Source organism: Lampetra planeri, unplaced genomic scaffold (assembly GCF_965212315.1).
Source record: "Lampetra planeri unplaced genomic scaffold, kcLamPlan1.2.h2 scaffold_574, whole genome shotgun sequence".
Taxonomy (NCBI): Eukaryota; Metazoa; Chordata; class Hyperoartia; order Petromyzontiformes; family Petromyzontidae; genus Lampetra; species Lampetra planeri.
Window position 1 is genome coordinate 26,703 of NW_027615397.1, and position 18,425 is coordinate 45,127.

At 43.3% G+C, this 18,425-nt stretch overlaps 1 protein-coding gene across 1 annotated transcript in view; it reads left to right on the plus strand.

The window, feature by feature from the left end:
* LOC144741504 (A disintegrin and metalloproteinase with thrombospondin motifs 20-like) overlaps positions 1–17,467 on the plus strand; it is a gene marked incomplete at both ends in the record, with an annotated part of 32,349 nt that extends 14,882 nt beyond the window's left edge. The window contains 21 exon segments of the mRNA XM_078624026.1: positions 5,711–5,815; positions 5,817–5,860; positions 6,580–6,589; positions 6,591–6,746; positions 6,748–6,763; positions 7,740–7,876; positions 8,130–8,247; positions 10,674–10,735; positions 10,737–10,770; positions 12,705–12,740; positions 12,743–12,846; positions 12,848–12,871; positions 13,082–13,202; positions 13,789–13,924; positions 14,019–14,031; positions 14,033–14,075; positions 14,078–14,229; positions 14,364–14,526; positions 15,112–15,280; positions 16,469–16,592; positions 17,360–17,467. Of these exon segments, the coding sequence (XP_078480152.1) occupies positions 5,711–5,815; positions 5,817–5,860; positions 6,580–6,589; positions 6,591–6,746; positions 6,748–6,763; positions 7,740–7,876; positions 8,130–8,247; positions 10,674–10,735; positions 10,737–10,770; positions 12,705–12,740; positions 12,743–12,846; positions 12,848–12,871; positions 13,082–13,202; positions 13,789–13,924; positions 14,019–14,031; positions 14,033–14,075; positions 14,078–14,229; positions 14,364–14,526; positions 15,112–15,280; positions 16,469–16,592; positions 17,360–17,467 (1,875 nt within the window).
* Between the last annotated feature and the right edge of the window lie 958 nt (positions 17,468–18,425).

Sequence of the window (18,425 nt, forward strand, 5' to 3'; positions counted from 1 at the left end):
ACGGGGGTGGTGGGGGTTCATGGGCAGGTTTCTCCCCCTCTCTTCCCTTCTCTTCTGTTGCCCCCCCCTCCCTTTGCTCAATCTCTGTTGCTCAACAGGCCCTCTCACGGGGCGCCAGAGTGAGTAATGTGGTCACATGACCTCTTGGCGGCGTGTCTGTCATCTGGCTCAGTGGACCGCGCATTAACGAGGGCATCCCATCACTTGTTGTCTATAAATACCGCCACCACCCTCCCTCCCTTCATCTTCTCTTCTCCTTCTCTTCATCCCCCCGCCCCCTTTTTCGTTGCCTTGGCGGCTGTTTGTGTGTGTGATTTTTATGCAAGTACATACATGTATGTGTACGCACAGTAAGTGTGTACGTGTAGTTTAGAGGCCAGTTAGAATAGTCTGTGATGGTCCGTCAAGCGAAGCCGGGGCCGCTTGGCCCTGTGTCCACAGCCCACTCTTTGAAGATTCTAGTGCTGCTTTCCACCATGTTGTGACTCAGTGGGTGGCAGAGGGAAAAGGTGACGACTGAAACTGAATAAACTCTGATGCTTTGTTGTGAAGAGGTTTGTTGTTGCCTGTTTTATTCAGTTCATGGATAAGCTTTTGTGTGAGTGTGGAAGATCTCTTGTAGATGTGTTTTGTTTTTTTCTTAGCCCCAGGTAAGATATAAGATATAAAACATGCAAGTGTTCGAACTTCATTCATAATACTCGCACAGCTTTTTTCAGGCAAGCGTAAAAACAAAAAGCTTTCCAAGATACTCTTGATAGGTGCTTAATTGAGTGGTGAATGTAAGTGAATAAACGGGAAGTCGTTTTATTTCCAGAACATTCCTCAGGAAAGAATGACAACCTGCTTTTGTTTCAGCCTATTAGAGTGAGACAGTGAGGTCTTGAAGAGTGAAGCCAGGGCAGAATGGAGTCTGTTGGCAGAGGCGGTGAGTGTTGGCTGGAGCCTCCTGGCAGCCTGACAGACTTGTCGTACGATGCTGGGACTAGTGTGTGAGTGTGTTTGTGTGTGTGTGTGTGTACTTGTGTTTGTGTGTCAGTGCGTGTGCCTGTACTGTAATTTGGGACTGTGACTGGTATCCGTGTCACTCTCACTTAATCTCTGGATATTTACAGTATGTCGCCACTTTGATTTGCAGTCATCACCGACATATCTGTGGATTTGGACTAACAAGAGGATTGTTGTTTTAGCGTTCACATAGTTTGCTGATGGATTTACTGTGTTCCTGTGGCCAGTGACTGGATTTTTCAGGGCTCTCTCTCAAAACTGCTGGCTTGGGAATGTTTTGTGCAATTTTAATGGAGTCCTCAACACTCATCTGGCACATCAACAATTGATATTGGTATAACTAAAAATCTCTGTGGCTAAAAGATCTCCGTAAGGAGATGAAATTGTAATTTTGAAAACGAACATATTAGCATATTAGCTTTTCCATATCTAGCTGAAACTGGACTAGCTACCCAATAATGAATTGTTATAATGATATGTACGTTCCAATAACTTTTCGGAAATATCGCTCTCTTTCTCTGAAATTCATCTTTCTTTCCGATGTCATGTTGCCAACTTGGCATACCATGTTGCTAAATCTGGCAAATATGTTAAATGTGACTAGGGTCAAATCTAGGGACTTTTTCTGGTGTTTTAGAGACTGCCATTTTTTGACAAATACAAATAAATTAAAAAAGGATTTCTGCAGATTTGGCAATGATGTCATTTGGTGACTTTTAACAACTTTTAGGATAGCCAATAGTGACTTTCCTTACTCCAGAGTTGGCAGCACTGCCCTAGCTAGCTGCTAGATTAGCTTGCGTGCTGGCTTTTATTCAAGCAGCATGCACCTGCTGGTTGTTGTTTTAAAACAACCATTTGCTGGGAACATGACAAAGTTACCACCTTGTGAACTAGACATAATGTAATATTGAAAATAATGAAATATCAAAATATCACGGTTGAAATAATCTATCAACATGTACAGTTAGCTGTTACTAGGCCAAACGCTATCCACTCCCCGCTATATTTTCTCCTTCTCTTTTTCCTGCCTGATCAGTACATGTAGATGGTATAGAGTCAGGGATTACGTATCTATACAGCGGTGAAGATCAAAACATAGCCAGAGACATTCATTGTTTATATTAAAACAGTGAAAAATGTAGCTCATGAGGTAAGTTTAGATTAAAGTTCAGCGCCGTGCAGAGACGCTAAGTGAGCAAGACGTGCCGGTAGTCAGGTGACTGGAATAACTGACGGGGGCCAGCCTTCTCATTGACTCTAATGACAACCCCTAACACCCCTCAGGAAGAAACGAGGAGGGAAAGAGAGAGTTCAGACAGTGGAAAAAAATAGGAAACAAAGAGGAATGTTGAATGGGGTCATAGTTGCATCATGTTATCTCTGTCTGTCTTTTGCTAACACCACCCTCCTCTGAGATTTTTCTTCATCTTGTCTTCACACCAGATCAACACAAGTGAAAGACAGAAAGACAGACTATGTCCAGGTGCTCTTGATTGTGTTTCTCACCTTAAGGTCAGATTATTTGACATGTACCAAGAATTAATAAAAAACACAAGTGGTGGTCCATATCATGCTATTCTGGCAAGTGACTCCAGATGTTTTTTTGTTTAGTCTTTTTTAAGCCCTTTTTTAAAGGATTTAAGTCTGTTTTGAATGTGCATTGTAGAAAAGTACAGCAAAGGCACAAACTTCCGACTGTCCAAGGCCAAAATGCGCCCAGAAGCCCTGAGCCATGAGAACGACACTGCAACATGAAAGGTGATGCCTTTTGGAAATGGCAAATGAAAGAGTGGAGGGCTTTTTAAATCAATTCTCTGCCTTCTCATTCCTGCAGTGATGTATGGCTTGGGTTCAGAAATGAGGTGTCCTCTGCAACCGTTTCTTGGCAATTACAGGGCGCTTACTTCCAAACCAGCCAGCTGAAGAGCTCAGAGCAGATGCCTCTCTTCTTGGATATTGTTCCCACTGCTTGGCTGAGCATGCTGGGAATTAGTCTCTGTGGCTCTACGGCTGAGTTGGGTTAATTCATTCAGCAAGGTGTGTTTTTTGGTGTACCAGTGTTAAAAGGAAGGTATACTTGCATTATGCATGCATGTGATGTATGTATGTACATGTGCTGGTGTCTTGGTGCGAGCGGGTGAGTCAGCGTGTGCCTTCATGAAATTCCTAATTTGAAACACATGCTAGTCGCAGCTGAACAGGTTTCTCTCACAAAACCTTGAAATGTCTCACCACATTCCCAATTGAGGGCAAATTTTGACAATCTTTCTAGTAAAGGCCTGTCTCTCTCCTTAGTGCTCGTTTGCCCAGACTCCCTTTCACCTCAGCGTTTTCCAAAAGCTAATTGGAATTGAGCGTGGCCCCCAGATGCCACCAGGGTCTGAGCAATCACTTTCACACACATTTGCACATGTGCACACACAGTCATGTGCATGCTCCCATTCTCACACACACACACACACACACACACACGTACACACGTACATCATCTCACACAGATGTTTTCTTCCACTCCCTCTGTCCCCCTTTCTTCTTTTCACCCACATCACCTTTTCAAGCCAAACAAAACGGGTTGTAAACACAGGGTGCCAGTGGAGGGAGTGGAATGCCTTAGAGGCTTACACAGGCTTTGGTCCTCTTTGACAGACAGTCCGCCTTGTGTTTGACAGCTCTTTGGGTCCTGCCGCCTGTTTGCGCTGTGGTGGTCCCCAGCATGGCTGTTGCAATTTCCCAAAGGGAGCTAAGGGGGCTGGGGCAAAGCAGAAGAGAGGGGGATGCTCAGGTCCAAGGTGAAAGTCTCTATGTCTAGCTGGGGGAAGAGAATGTGAGAGGAAAAGGGAAACTAATTTACTCTTGTGTCTTTGACAACTCCATGAACTCAAACTGTTCTGCCCCTCAGAAGATTGCTTAAGTCTTAAGGACAAACACCTGTTTGCCTTTTCGTGTTTGTGAAAGCCGTTCTCACTTGCTGGAATGTTTTATCACCTTCCTTTTATTGGCATGTGTAGAGAGTGCTGCTAACAGTATTAGTCTTTGCCCTCGGTCTGCATGTACATTGGACGTTGGACAGTAAGAAAAGCTCAATTAGCCATTATTCAAAACAATTCTGGATTGTGGAAATGTTTTGTGGTTTCGTTTAGCTCAGACCCTGCAGTTGTCAACACTTGTCTGTCATTGTGGACAGACTTAACACGCGATCATCAGACTGGAAACACATGCAAACTAGGCAAGAATATGTGTGTGCCAGATTCTAGTGATAGCCACTTCTAGTATGTGTTTACATCTCTTTGTAATTTGCAGGTTGTTCACCTTAGGTAATGCCTGCTAGTTGTGATTTTATATTAAAGCTGGCCTGATCGCTCCAGAGATTGCTTTGATATCTTCCCTGTTTTTTTTCTTTTTTAGTGTAATCATTAAAATCCACTGAAACAGGATGTCATGAGGTTGTGTTCTGAACCTCTACACGCTCAGTTTTTTATCTGACGCCAAGGATTAAATGTCTTGCAGTGGGATGGGACTGTGGCCAGTTGAAATAATAATGGTCCGCATATCTTATCTGCCAATGAAAATAACAACTAGAGCATCAATCTCAAAGGGAAAAAAAAATACAGCAATAAATGTATGCAATAGATAACAGTCTTAAAGCTGTGTTCTAAAAACCTGGAACACAAGTTAACAGGCTGTACAGTTGGACAGGAGAGGAGACTTACTGTTGTCGAGCCAGTAAGAAAACTCCTGTTATCACAACTCTTGGGTTTCCTTATCAAGGTTGCCACGGGCCTCCCTGTGCCTGTGTGCCCGGACAGCAGGCTGTGTACGGCAGACAGACGCTGTCTTGTCCTGCATTCTTTCAATGAACAGGACCCTCCGATATCTTAGTCAGTGAAAATGGGATTTGGTTACACACAAAGGGGAAATGGGCTGCTGCTGTGCTTTGCTTAGTGAAAGCAGTGTTAGCACTTCTTTGCAAAGGCAGTTCAATGGGTGCACACTGCTGGATAGCACGCCTCTTATTTTCCAAGTCTAAGGTATGAAAAATGTTTAGTGACTGAGCAGTGAGTGGTTGTGCTCTGGAGGTGCTGTTGTTTCCATGATGATTCTCGTCTTGTTCTTCAGTATGTATTTTTTTTCTCTCTGTGTCACACATATTAGATGCTAATAGGGTGGATGCTCCAGCCCCAGCTGTGGCCCAGGTACCAGATAGCACCCAAGGGGAAGGGTTTATCTAAAAAACTCAAACTGCCAATGTTTCCATATTGTATTTAATGAGTAAATTATCTCATCTACTGACTGTAAACAACACTGGTTCTCTAATGACCGATTGCAATGAAACTTCAGAGAAACTGCGTTTCTCTCTCAGTGCAGAAAAAAAGAATAATGAGCAAAATCACGATATTAAAAAATATATATCCAAAAATGTAAGATACAACCTCTCTGTTTCACCTTTCATTGGACAGCTGCAGGAACAGGATGCATTCCCCAAGGTGTAAACACAGAATTAGGGTTTCTTTTGAAATATAGCTTGACGTAAACAGAGGATTAAGAAGTTGAAGAGAAACACCTTTCCCAGGTGTTGTCGCACTAAATCTCTCTACTCCAGCTCTGGTTGAACTGTGTCATGCATCCTTCATGCAGCCACAGCTGACCTGGCGCCACAGACTTTCAACAGGTTCCACACGTGTTGTCTGTGTATTTGCAGTATTGCAGACACGGGATGTGTGTAAACAAGGAGTTGTACCTGCAACCAGTCCATGGGGGAAGTGGGGGGCCCTGGGGGCCCTACAGCGCTTGCTCCAGGTCCTGTGGGTGGAGGAACGAGGAGCACCTTCAGAGATTGCAACAAGCCTGAGTAAGAAAAAAACTGGAAGCAGAGAAAAACACACACAAGTTAAATCCAGAGTAACATTAGTAAAAGGAGCAAAAGCCTTTAAGTGAATTCCGCAGTCATATGAGCTCTGGACAATGTCCAGAGCATCAAATCCAGAAATGTCTGTTGCCCTTTTACACATATTGCACACAACAGGGGACTGTGTGTGTCAGATGTGCTCCCATCCAATGGGAATACTCTGTAATACTATTCACTCTAGCATTACCTCATAACTTAGTCACATGTCACATGAGGAATCACTCTCAAGGTTCTCCAGTCAGATTTCAGGTGCAGAGAGTAATAGAACTTTCTTTTTGTCACTTTGCAAAACATCCTTGATAAAAGTGCTATAATGGTCACTGAAGCAATCCACATTTTTATGTTTTCATGTAAAATTAAAGTATAGTAGCGGCACCTTCCTTGTTTACATGGACACTGCTGGACCTGCTCATCAATCTGTGAGAAAAGATTTACTCAAAGCTCTTTTCCATTTGCAGACAAATCAGCATGACTTTGCAGCAGGCAGGTTGAAATCTGTTAAATTGTTTGTGCTTCACTTCCAGGATCACCTGGTGATGTCTGAATGAGTTCAGGTTTCAGAAACATGTTCTCACCAAAAAGGAACAAAATCTCTGCTGATTTCTATTAAGTCAGACATGAGCAATACAACAGTTTTCATGCTGCGTTTTTTTCCACGACAGGCCTAGAAATGGGCGGTAAGTTCTGTGTGGGCCGAAGAATGAAGTTCCGTTCGTGCAACACTGAGCCATGTCCACGAGGACAGAAAGATTTCCGTGAGGAGCAGTGCTCTCAGTTCGATGGCAAGCACTTCAACATCAACGGTCTACCTCCCTCTGTCCGCTGGGTCCCCCAAGTACAGCGGCAGTGAGTACAGCACTTTAAAACGACAACATGTGATTTGGTCAAATGATGAAATGAACTGCCACATCAAACATATTAACTTTGGTTTGAAGAGGCTTTGACAGTGCACATTGTGGTTCATGTCACATACAACTGGAAAGAGTTTATACTGTAGTTCCATGTTGGGAAAAACAACTCCCTTCTGGTTCAGTTTTAAGTTGATGTTTGTGAAGTCTAGACTGTTTAATTTCCCCAGTTATCAGCAACAATGTAAAAAAAAAACAAAAAAAAAACGTTTTGCTGGTGACATGATAAAACGGTCAAAAGGGGACATTCCACCAAAAAGGAAACTAAGATATATATATTAAGAAGATAATAAGATATATATATGAATATAATTCTTAGCAAATTCTTAGCAAATAACACACTCACTTGCCTATTTTGCCACGTCAGACTGCTCCCTTTGCATAATGAAGTTGACAAACCAACAGTTGCTGGTGGCTTAACAGAGTTCATTCTACACATTGTGACAACAGTCTACTATATTTTAACTTGCATTACAGGATGCTGGGTGCTTGTTGAAGAGCAGTTAATGTACAATGTACCCATGATGCCCTGAGCAGAGCAAACCCTTCTTCACTGACACTCAACAGCAGCAGCATGAAACGCACACACACACACAAACCTATGAACCACACAAACCACTTGGCAGCTTTCCCCCTCCTGCATCAGTGCCTCCTTGAAGACATGAATATATGAGATTATCATCTGGCAAAGACCACCATTTTTGCATTTCTGCAAGAGATTCATTTCTTTAATTGATGCTACACAAGCCAAGCCCTGCAGCCTGAACACTCTGAGAGAAGTACATTTTCCAAGTAAACAAATTTTGGCAGTTGAAGGAAACATTCTGCTGAAGTAATGTAATAATAAAACACTTTAAGATTTTCATATTAAGCTCATCCAACCCAAGTTTCCCAATATGCGTTTCTCCATGCAGTACTAATGAAGGATCGGTGTAAGCTCTTCTGCCGGGTTGCTGGGACGATGGCGTACTATCAGCTGAAGGACCGCGTCATTGATGGCACGCCGTGTGGACCAGACACTTACGACATCTGTGTTCAAGGCCTCTGCAGGGTATATCTTCTTCTCTTACAGACACTCAAACAAGCTCCGCATGAAATGTTGAGTTAGATATGTTTCATACAAAAGTCTACGTCAGCCTGCTGAAGCTGTCAGTCTTCAATCGACAGAATGTTGATTTGCATATTGTGTCCAGTCACGTGTCCATGTGAAAGTGTTAAACACATCATGTCAGCTTGTCTTTTGAAGAACAGTTTGTGATAATACACCGCCCTTATTTATCTTCTCTTCATATGGAACCCTTCAGCAAGCAGGCTGTGATCATGTGCTGAACTCCAAGGCCAGGAACGACAAGTGTGGAGTGTGTGGAGGAGACAATTCATCATGCAAAACCCTGGAAGGGACGTTTAAGGATGCTCAGTACGGTCAGTCCCACCCCTCCCGACGACAGGCACAATAATAGCTGAATGGTCACAAAATAACTTGTCGCTCTTAGACATACTGTACATCCTCTGTAGATGAGTCACAACATATCTGTGCTGTAAACATAGATTCCGATTAAACACGTTAAGCTTCTGCAACAAATTAGGGATGAGAACACAGCCTACTCCAAAGCTTTCGAAAGTGATTAGAACCGTGATCTGCAGAGTGTCCGGCCTTTGATAGAAACACAAACCTGACATCAGCTGTTTGGAAGGCGCTGCTTAATGCTGCACCTCACCGAGGGCCAACTGCTGATTGCATCCAATCCTTTTAAAGTCTGGATGTTAGAACGGCAGGGATATTAGTAGAAAAGCTCTGGGTGTGGCCCCCCATCACGTTTATTCCAAATTAGTTGTGCTGAGCTCTCACGTCTCGGTCGACTTCTTCTCGTTGTCGTTTCATGATGGTGTCACTTTTTAAGGACTCTATTGAAGCAGGCACTGACCTCAGCCCTGGAAATCTCTAAGAGAACATGAGTAGGAATGCTGCCCAGGCTGAATATCCCTCACTCTTCGGTCTGAGCCTGTCTGTCACACTTTGTCCTTTTCCGTTTGATATCTCTTATTTCGTGGGTGTCGTCCATAGATATTCATCCATCCTCTTTGTTATTTGTGAGTGTCTATAATTGAAATAACCAGCACTAAACATTGTCTTTGAATGCCAGTGTATTCTTCCAGGATTTGAACTGGAGCGATTTCTTTGCTTACATTTCTATCAATGTCATGCCCAAAGTAGACTAAACTATATCAGTCCCTGATAATGGGCAGACCCAACAGACGTGGGTCGTTTGGAAAGAAATTGAGGATTAGCCGCAACAGTTGCTTTCTTTATCTCACATATAACTACTTACACAGCAGCATGGCACAGGAGGAAGAGACGAACTTGTAATTGGATGGATGCTTTCCATCCCAGTCTCCTCTGAAGGCAGGATACCTAAGTGATCTTGAATAAGATGCTGAAACCCTAGTTTTGCTAGATGTGCACTTCGGAGTAAACTGCCTGTAACAAGAATCGGTGAATCCCTCAATTAAATAATCAGAGTTCAGGATATATAGTGTCAATATGCTACAGTTCACCCAAAACACACCGCTTAAGTCAGGAGAATGAAAACAACTTGAAGTCTGAATGGTCTCTAGATTTATGGAAATAGTAAATGTCTGTAAAATGAAAACATTTAAATCTTTTGCCATGAAGTATTCTCTGACAGCCTGTGAAACTGGCTGAGAGACGCATGCTTGAGGTAAACCCCAGCATTCTCTGCATGAAACCTGAATTTCCTCAGCTCTTTTGGTAGTTTTATGTGATTATCCTGTCCCCAGTGGTTAGTGAAGGAATTCATCCCGAAACACAAACACAGTGGTTCCTCATAACACAGTAAAGATACTTTCATTGTTTTCATCTGTTCATATCAGAGAGATGAAACAAGGTAATGTGGTTCTGTGGATGACCTGTGATGACACCAAGAATGTACTTTTGTTGGGGGTGAAAAACACGCAAGCTGATGAGGGGAAGATATGCAAACCAAGTGCTGCCCCCCGAGTGGCTCAAGGTGCGAGCCATCACATCACCACACCTTTCCATTTTCACATCACTGATTTTATTTTATAAAATAGGAGTGTAGCCTGGAGGCCAGAAAACACAATCTAGTTTGATTGGATTGTCTTTTTAGTCCTCAATAACTTAACTAAAACGTTCAAAGTTTTGAATGTACAAACAAACGAAATTCCAAAAACACAAACCTTTTTATCTAGTAGTAAAAACAATAACCCACAGCCTACCACTGTTTAATCAAAAGGCAGAATCATATGAATGAATCGTTTGCATTTTGTACATTTCAATACTTAGTGTGCTTTAGTGTGATTAAATGTATTTTGGTTAGATATGCAGCATATTTTGACACTTTGACATCATTTCTATCCTTTTAGCAGCTTCCTCTTTATATGGCTTATTTGTCTGTTCAATTTCTGGGTCTTCATCGGTGATGTTGTCTCATGGCTTTCAGATGCTTCCAGGACTTTTGCTCTTTCCCTCTCGTGCTCACTCATTTTCTCTGTTAGTTATCATGGGACAACAGGTCTGGTGTAGTAATTACAGGCCAAAGGTAGGTCCAGGGAATAATTACATATCATTTCATGGTCGGGCCTCTGAGCCTAAAACAAGGTTATTTGAGAGGACTAGACCTTTTTTGTATTTTTCTCAAGTGTGACATTTAAATCCCCAGTGGTTGAAACCGGACTTCCCTGACTGGGGTTTTGGTGTAGCATAGTGAAGCTATTATAAAACACTGTCGCTGCGGCTGATCACTATAATGCTATTTTGGTTACTTTTTTTGGGGGCTTCTCTTTTCTCATTTCCATCTCTTCTCTAGGATACAACACCGTGGTGCGAATCCCAGCTGGTGCTACCAACATAGATATCAAACAAGTCAGCCTACTCTGGAAAGCCAGACGACGATAGCTACCTCGGTAAGTGTGCTTGTGCGTGTGTGTCCACTTTGCAGTTGTGAGATGTTTTGCCAATTTGTACAATATTTGTCCCATGTGAGCTAAGGTTAGACTATACGGAGCTTATACGAACTGAACACATCCAATTACAAACCAAAATCAAACAAGTAAATTAAAACTTCAAGCCAGAAACATTACTAAACATGATAAATGTTATGGAGAAAGGATTTTTCACAGACTTGTTGTATTGTACTGACTTTGTGTTTGACAAAGTATCACAGTTTCACACAGTGTGGTTGACAGATCATCTTCCACTCACTTGACTATAAACCACCTAAACCAGAATCTTTCAGGGAAGTTATGTAGTCAGATTTCTCAAACCATTTTCGTAAAGGAGGGGAAGCGTCATTTGTGCGGAGGATATATGGCGGAAACACAGTGGGGGCGTTGGTCCATCTGGTCATTGCAAAGAGGGTAGGTTGAGAAAGCAAATGGGGTGTCAGTCCCCTGAGAAAGATAAATGAGGCTGGACTAGGTGCTAATTGGAGGCATGTGGAGCCCAAGCTGTATGAAAAGTGGATATAGCTCCGCGCTCGCAGAGACAGACAGGGCATGAAAAAAAATCAGAAATGGATTTATGCCATTGGAGTGAGGAGGTGCTGTGAATCGTACATGTTCCACATGCTTAATATTCGCAACGCCTTGGTAGGTTTATGATTAATTGCCTTGGCACACTGCTGAGGTGCAAGCAGACTAAAGAAATCAAATACAGATCAGACGGCAAACGTAGTCAAAAGCACGTGTTTACTGCCAGAACAAATAATGGTGTACAAAATTAGCATACATCCAGAATGGCCAGTGAAGTACCTCCTTTCTGGGCTGTGCTGAGAAAGAAAACTGGTCCCAGAATGACACCAACTCTGAAGGCCCAAGTTCCTGCTCTCATCACACCTGAAATACCTGCTGATTGTCTGCTGATCAGGTCTCTGATGCTATGCTATAGATTTAAATGTGTCTTTGAGTGACACAAGTGACGGATGAGTAGATTGGAATTGGATAGGAACTTTAATAATTTCCTATTTTTTCAGAGGAACCCTCAGAATTGAGGGTAAAATCCTACAATCCAGTCGTCTACAGACGTCCTAATGAATATGAAGATATTAAATGGAAATGATTCTGGAAGAAACATTTATATTTAACTGGAAATTGAGGCCCGAGCTCATAAATGTTCATGCTTTGCTCTGTGTGTGGCTTTGTGTACTTTTGCGGTCGGGCACATTTGCCAATGCATTGTTTTCTTTTTTCCATTGCTGCAATGTGTGAGTGATGGCAACCAAGTCTGTAGAGATCATTGTCAAAAACCCCAGCAGACCCCACAGTCCTCTTTCGGCTAAAGATATGTAACTGGGGTCCAACAAAGTGCAGCATGAATGGAAACAGAGACCTAACCACATACATTGTTTCGACACGCACTCTCAGATTGTAATTAACTGCATGCCTCTCGCAACCATAGTTTTCAAGTGAAAAGGAGGAAACTGGTGTTCATCTTGTGTTTGTGTTGTAGTTTGGCGAGTGTGAGTCTTAACTATGTGTTACTGTGTGTTGATTACATGCATGTTCAGTGTACGTGTTTGTATTTGCAGTCAGTTTGTTTGCTTCGCAATGCAGTCGAACTCTAGGTGCTATTTACTGACACGGGCATGCTTCCCCTGCAACTATGGCTTTACAAACAATAGATTTGTCAGCTCAAAGACCTTTTACTTAACATATAGCCTGAAATGACAAACGCCACATCTTGTAAACATTTCCAAATGCTCTACTCCGTAAAGAGACAAACCTCTAGGAACGAATAAATAAATCCTGTCTCTCACATTTGAAGTTCTCTGTTAGAGTTTTCGGCTCAAATACTGTTGTTGACTGTCCTTTTGTTGAAGCATTACCATCATTTTTTTCAGCATTATCTGATAGCAAGTCCAACTTCCTTCTCAATGGGACTTAGTGGTGGCCATGTCCAAAAGGGAAATCACCTTCAAGGGAACTGTCATTGAGTACAGCGGCTCCGACACAAAAGTGGAGCGCATCAACTGCACCGAGCGGCATCGAGGAGGAACTCATTCTGCAGGTTGCAAAGAGAAACATACTTTTTTCTTTATCTGTGCACTCATTTATTGTAGTTTTAGTAGACCGCTTCTGTTTACTTGTGTTTTTACCATTTCCATCCAGCAAAGGCAACGACCAACGTACTGAGTTTAATCTGTGGCTGTAAAGTGTGACAGTTCTGCGTTAATAAAAACAGTCCTCAGACCTTGACTCGCTGCCTTCTTTCTAACAGGTGTTGTGTGTGGGACGCCTCCACAACCCAGATGTTCGATACTCCTTCAACATACCCATAGAGGAACACAAGGAACAATTTGTGTGGGATCCTTCAGGCTCCTGGCTCGAGTGCAACCGTGTGTCTGTCAGGGTAGAACTCAGCTGGGCAGCCAAAGTTTTGCAGGTTGAGTGAGTCTTATGATCAGAGTCAAATTCACAGGCACTTGTTGCCAATGTAACAGGTTGTGCTGTGGACGGACATTAGCAAATTTAACCTTGGAGCCAAACTCTGTGTGCATTACACGCACGGCTGCCAGCCAATCAGACAAGAGATTTCACACAGACCGTGGTATACCGTAAGGAATGTTATTACATGGGCATGGGATTTAACTGTCAGTGCACATTAGAGTCAGTGTTTCTTTTGAGTCACTTACACACACCTCTAGATTTAAAAACTCACTCACTCATCCCCTCTTTCATAAAAACCCCAGTGTGACCTTGGCCATGCATATCGCCCGACACCTTCCCCTTAGCCTGCTTCTTAACCTGGCTAAGCCCCTCAAAATTTCCCTTTTAGAGGCAAAGTAGTGAGGCTCCCTGTGGGTCAGATTGCACAGTGGGATCCTGTACAGAGATGTAATTGCGAACTCTGAGGCTGACATGGACAGAGATGTGATTTTGAGGTCACGGAAATAAATGAGCCCTCACTGTTTTTTGTGTGTTGCTTTTGTGAAGGTGAGCGCAGGCGAAACGCTGTGTGTGTGCGCAAAAGTGATCACCTTGAGGTGTCGGAGCAACGCTGTGAACACCTACCTCGTCCAGTTGCTGTGACTGAGCCCTGCAACACTGACTGTGAAGTGAGGTGCGCATTTGATGCACAAACCGACACTCACAGACCAAAAAATGTCACCCCACAAACAAAAATCTCTATATATATACATTTTTTTTTTGCACAGGTGGCATGTTGCCGGGGAAGAGTGAATGCTCAGCGAAATGTGGCCCGGGCTACCGGAGCCTGACGTCCAGTGTATGAAAATACAGCCTGACGAGAGACAGAGTGGCAGGGTTGAGGCCAGCAATTGTGGAGACGTGGCCAAACCTCAGACAAGAGAACCGTGCCATGGAGACTGTCTGCTCAAGAGCTGGCAGTACAGCGCCTGGTCACAGGTGAAGGAAACTGATTTGCAAACAAATATTGCAGGAAAATGTTCAATGTTAAGACAATGTGTATCCACAGTAGGACACAGATTAACATTTGTGACACTGCTGAATATAACTTTGATGTTTTATTGTTTAAACAGTGCTCTCAGACATGTGGACGCGGAAGCCGCAGCAGAGAGTCTTACTGTATGAACAATCTGGGACGACGGCTGGTGGACAGAGAGTGCAGCGAACACCACAGGGTGGTGACTGAAATCTGCAACGACCAGCCTTGTCCGAAGTGGACCCTGAGCGAGTGGAGTGAGGGTGAGAACCTGCTCTTTAGATGCTCAGACAGATACTTACTTACTCGGCAATGAACATCCAACCACACTGATGGGTAGCGTTTGAAAATACTGAGCAAGCACAAGTTGACCTTAGTGTTGGATCAAGATGACAAAGGGCAGAAAGCTGAAATGACTTTGTCAGAGGTAAGACCTGAGGTGCAGCTAGTGAGCATGCAAAGCAGGGAGGCAATCGCTCGAGGGCCCAGACTGCAAGTTCTGACAAACTTTGCTTCACAATATGCCTCAAAATGAGGCAACCACAATGACCATAAGCAGCTAGCCTTCAAACATAGTGGAGGATTCACAGATACATCATTCATCACTGAATCCCAACTGACATGTCTCTTCTCCCTGTGTGTTGGATGTTCATGTGGAAAATAATTGATTAGTACCTTTTTCATGCTGAGGTCACTTTAATTATGCACCTGAAAGGGTGGATTTGATGAGCTCAGCGATACTGAATTGTACTACTGCTATTGGAGCAGCACATGTGAAAATGATAATGATGTTTATCGAGTACCATCATCCCACCTCAAACACTGCCTGCCCTCCCTCCTCCATCAGTGCCTGGTGACATGTGGTAAAGGGATGAGGCATCGCATCGTGTCCTGCACCATGGGAACTGGCGAGGAAAAGCTGAGTGAGCAGTTATGCGATGCCTCCAGCAAACCCTCTGCTGTGGGGAGCTGTGAGCTGCCTGAGTGTGCATCCTGGCAAGTTGGTGTCTGGGGGAGCGGTGAGTCCTGTCGACACACACACACACACACACACACACACACACACACACACACACACACACACAGCAAGAGACAGAAGTAAGGGCTATCACCCATGGTTTACACCATGGTTTGCCAAAGGAACACAAATGGGATCATTAGTTTATGGTTTCATGTGTTGTACCAGTCCTAACTCAGGTGGCTCTTCAAATGTCACTTGAAGAACCACCCTTGACAGCTGTGCGCGTGATGGATATTAGAAAAGTTAACCTGGAGCCGAATTACGTGTGCATTTCACAGTTTTAACACAGAGCTGCCAGCCAATCAGAAAAGAGTAGTTCTGGGTGAGGTGACATGTGCAGCGTCTGACTGACAGAATGGGTTTGGATCACTGTCTGTCTGTCTGTCTGTCTGTCTGTCTGTCTGTCTGTGTGTCTGTGTGTGTGTCTGTGTGTCTGTGTGTGTGTGTGTGTGTGTGTGTGTGTGTGGTCACACAGATAAAATGAGGGGGGATGGAAGTGACAGTGTATATTTCAAGTTTGGTGTGTGTGTGTGTGTGTGTGTGTGACAGAGTTGGTGTGTAACTTGATATACTGCTGTGTTACAGAGTGTGCTCGGTCTCCAGCTGCCATTTCCTCAATGGTGCTTTCACTCTGCCCTCATATCCTGTCAGACTAAACCTGACCCATAGGACACACACACACACACACACACACACACACACACACACACCACACACACACACACAGTTAAAGCACAAACTGAATGTCACCTGTATGAATGGGTGTCTTCATTCATTCATAGTCTAGTTTATATACGTATCTAATGCCCTCCACACGTGTTTGTATGAGGTCAGGTAGTCGTATTTACAGAGCTGGAATATATTGGCTTGTTCATGCCTGCACAATTATGATTTGCTGCTCAAATAAACCTATCCTATTGCACATCCTCTCCTGCTATACGTAATTGTATCACCTTGGATTTGAGTCAAGAATTGGTAAAGGGTCAAGTCTGTGTGGTGTGTATGCGAATGCATATGTGTGTGTGCTCGTGTGTGTGTGTATGCATGCATGACAGAGACTTAACCAAGAGCAAAGTCTGCTGAACTCAGACCCTGTCTACGCTACCCACCATGACATACTTCAATAAGTGTTTGAGATAACATGCAGTTGACTGGATTGCGTGTGTGTGTGATGTCGTCTTTCAGTGTGCAGTGACCTGTGGCCATGGCTACCAGATGAGAGCTGTGAGGTGTGTGTCAGGAAACTACGGCAACACAGTGGATGACCGGGAGTGCAACGCTGCAGCGAGGCCGAGAGACAGTCAGGTAAAAAAAAAAAAAAGTCTCCATGTTAGGCAGCCAGAAAAAGGCTTTGACTGAAATGAACAATAATTATTGGAAATCACACGCCAAGACATTGACACATACTGTTTGACCTCAATATTCATGTCCGACATCATTGTGTGCATGTTGAAACAACTTAGAGATGCCTCAAGGGGGTTCAATGTCAATAAAATTAAACTTTTTGTCAGATTTTTAAGTTGACGTGCACACAATGTCTGCTTACTCGTCTTTTACATTTGTGATGGAAACAGGCCGAGGGGCGGACCAACTGCTGAGGGATGCTTTTATTCACCAGGTCTGCTGCAGAAAGTTCCTTTCAGAGCTTTCTTATTGGTAGCAGTTGCCTTCTTAAAATGAAGAGGATATGGATGAAAGACTGTTTTCAGGTTCACAGCAGAAACTTTGCAAACTGCTGCTGTAGATCATTGATTGTCAGCAGCGTCCTCAACCTCTAATACCTGGGGCCTGTTCCAGAAAGCAGGTTTAGTAAAAACCCTGAGTTTGTTCATCCTGAGAAGAGGAAACCTGCTGAATTTTCCTTTCATTTAAGAATAACTGATAAACTGAATTCAAACATATGAAACTCTAAAGACATTTGGTTTGATTTCTGTCATGAAATCAAATTGGAAAAATGAGCATTATTCCTTAATTTCAGGATTAACAAACTCAAGATTAAACTCACTAAACTTGCTTTCTACACACACACACACACGTCCCTGACATCTCATAACTGATGCTTGTGTTTGAAGGATTGTGACATGCCACCGTGCCCGTGGTCCTCTCCTGCACAAAGCACACCTCGTCCTGACAACGCCGCCCAGCTCCTGATTCAGTGGCGATATGGTTCTTGGACTGCGGTAAGGAAACAAAACAAACAAAACGTTTCCAGAGATACACTGCAGTTTCTGCGATATTGTAAAACAAAATCTTCTAGTATTTCATTAATTTCTGTGCATGTGCAGCTCAAGAGAAAGTAATCAACTGGGCTCATGAGTCAGATGTACACACACACACACATTTGCAGACAGGCTCCAGTGTCTGGGCAGAGAGGGCCTCTCCGTCTCGCTGATACTCTGCATTGTTACTCATCGCAAATGAAAAACAGATTCCATCTGAACATGAGTTTTTGGTTTCGAAGATTGAACCCCATCTGTCAATCTGGATATCGGTGTGAGCTCACATGTCAGCGATGGCCAGAGTCGGTGTGGTCTTACAGATACAGACAACACACACACATTCTCTCAAGCAGCGGAACTAGAGTGTTATTGATATGAGTAGGATATTAATGCGACTATTTCAGCCGGAGCCATTTGATTGCATTCGGTATTCATCCCCTCAAACATCTACTACAACGTCCCGTTGCGATGGCACGGATTCAACTGTACATGAGAACATAAGAAGAGGGAAGTTGATCCGATCAGGGAGTCATTTCAGGACTCAGCGACTGTAGAGAAAATCCTACAGACATTTATTTTGGACAATGAAAGGAAATGTCTTGACTTTCAATGTCCAAGAAATGTAAGTCTGAAATCTTTAGATAGGCTGTTTTTATCCCGAACAGGATGTCAGGAAGGGTTTTTGTGCGGCAAGGAAATCCCCCTCAGCATTGTTTGATCAAGACAAACCAACCAGCTGAATCCAACATGCTGAACTGGAGAATACGTTTGACTTCATACTGACACAAATCCACACCAGTTACCAGTGACCAGTTTTGATCATCAAATGCAACTGTGTTTTGCATTTCTCTAAGGTCATAATTATTTGTAATTAAGTAAGTTACATTTCACTGCAGGATTATGAAAATCTGACCCAACC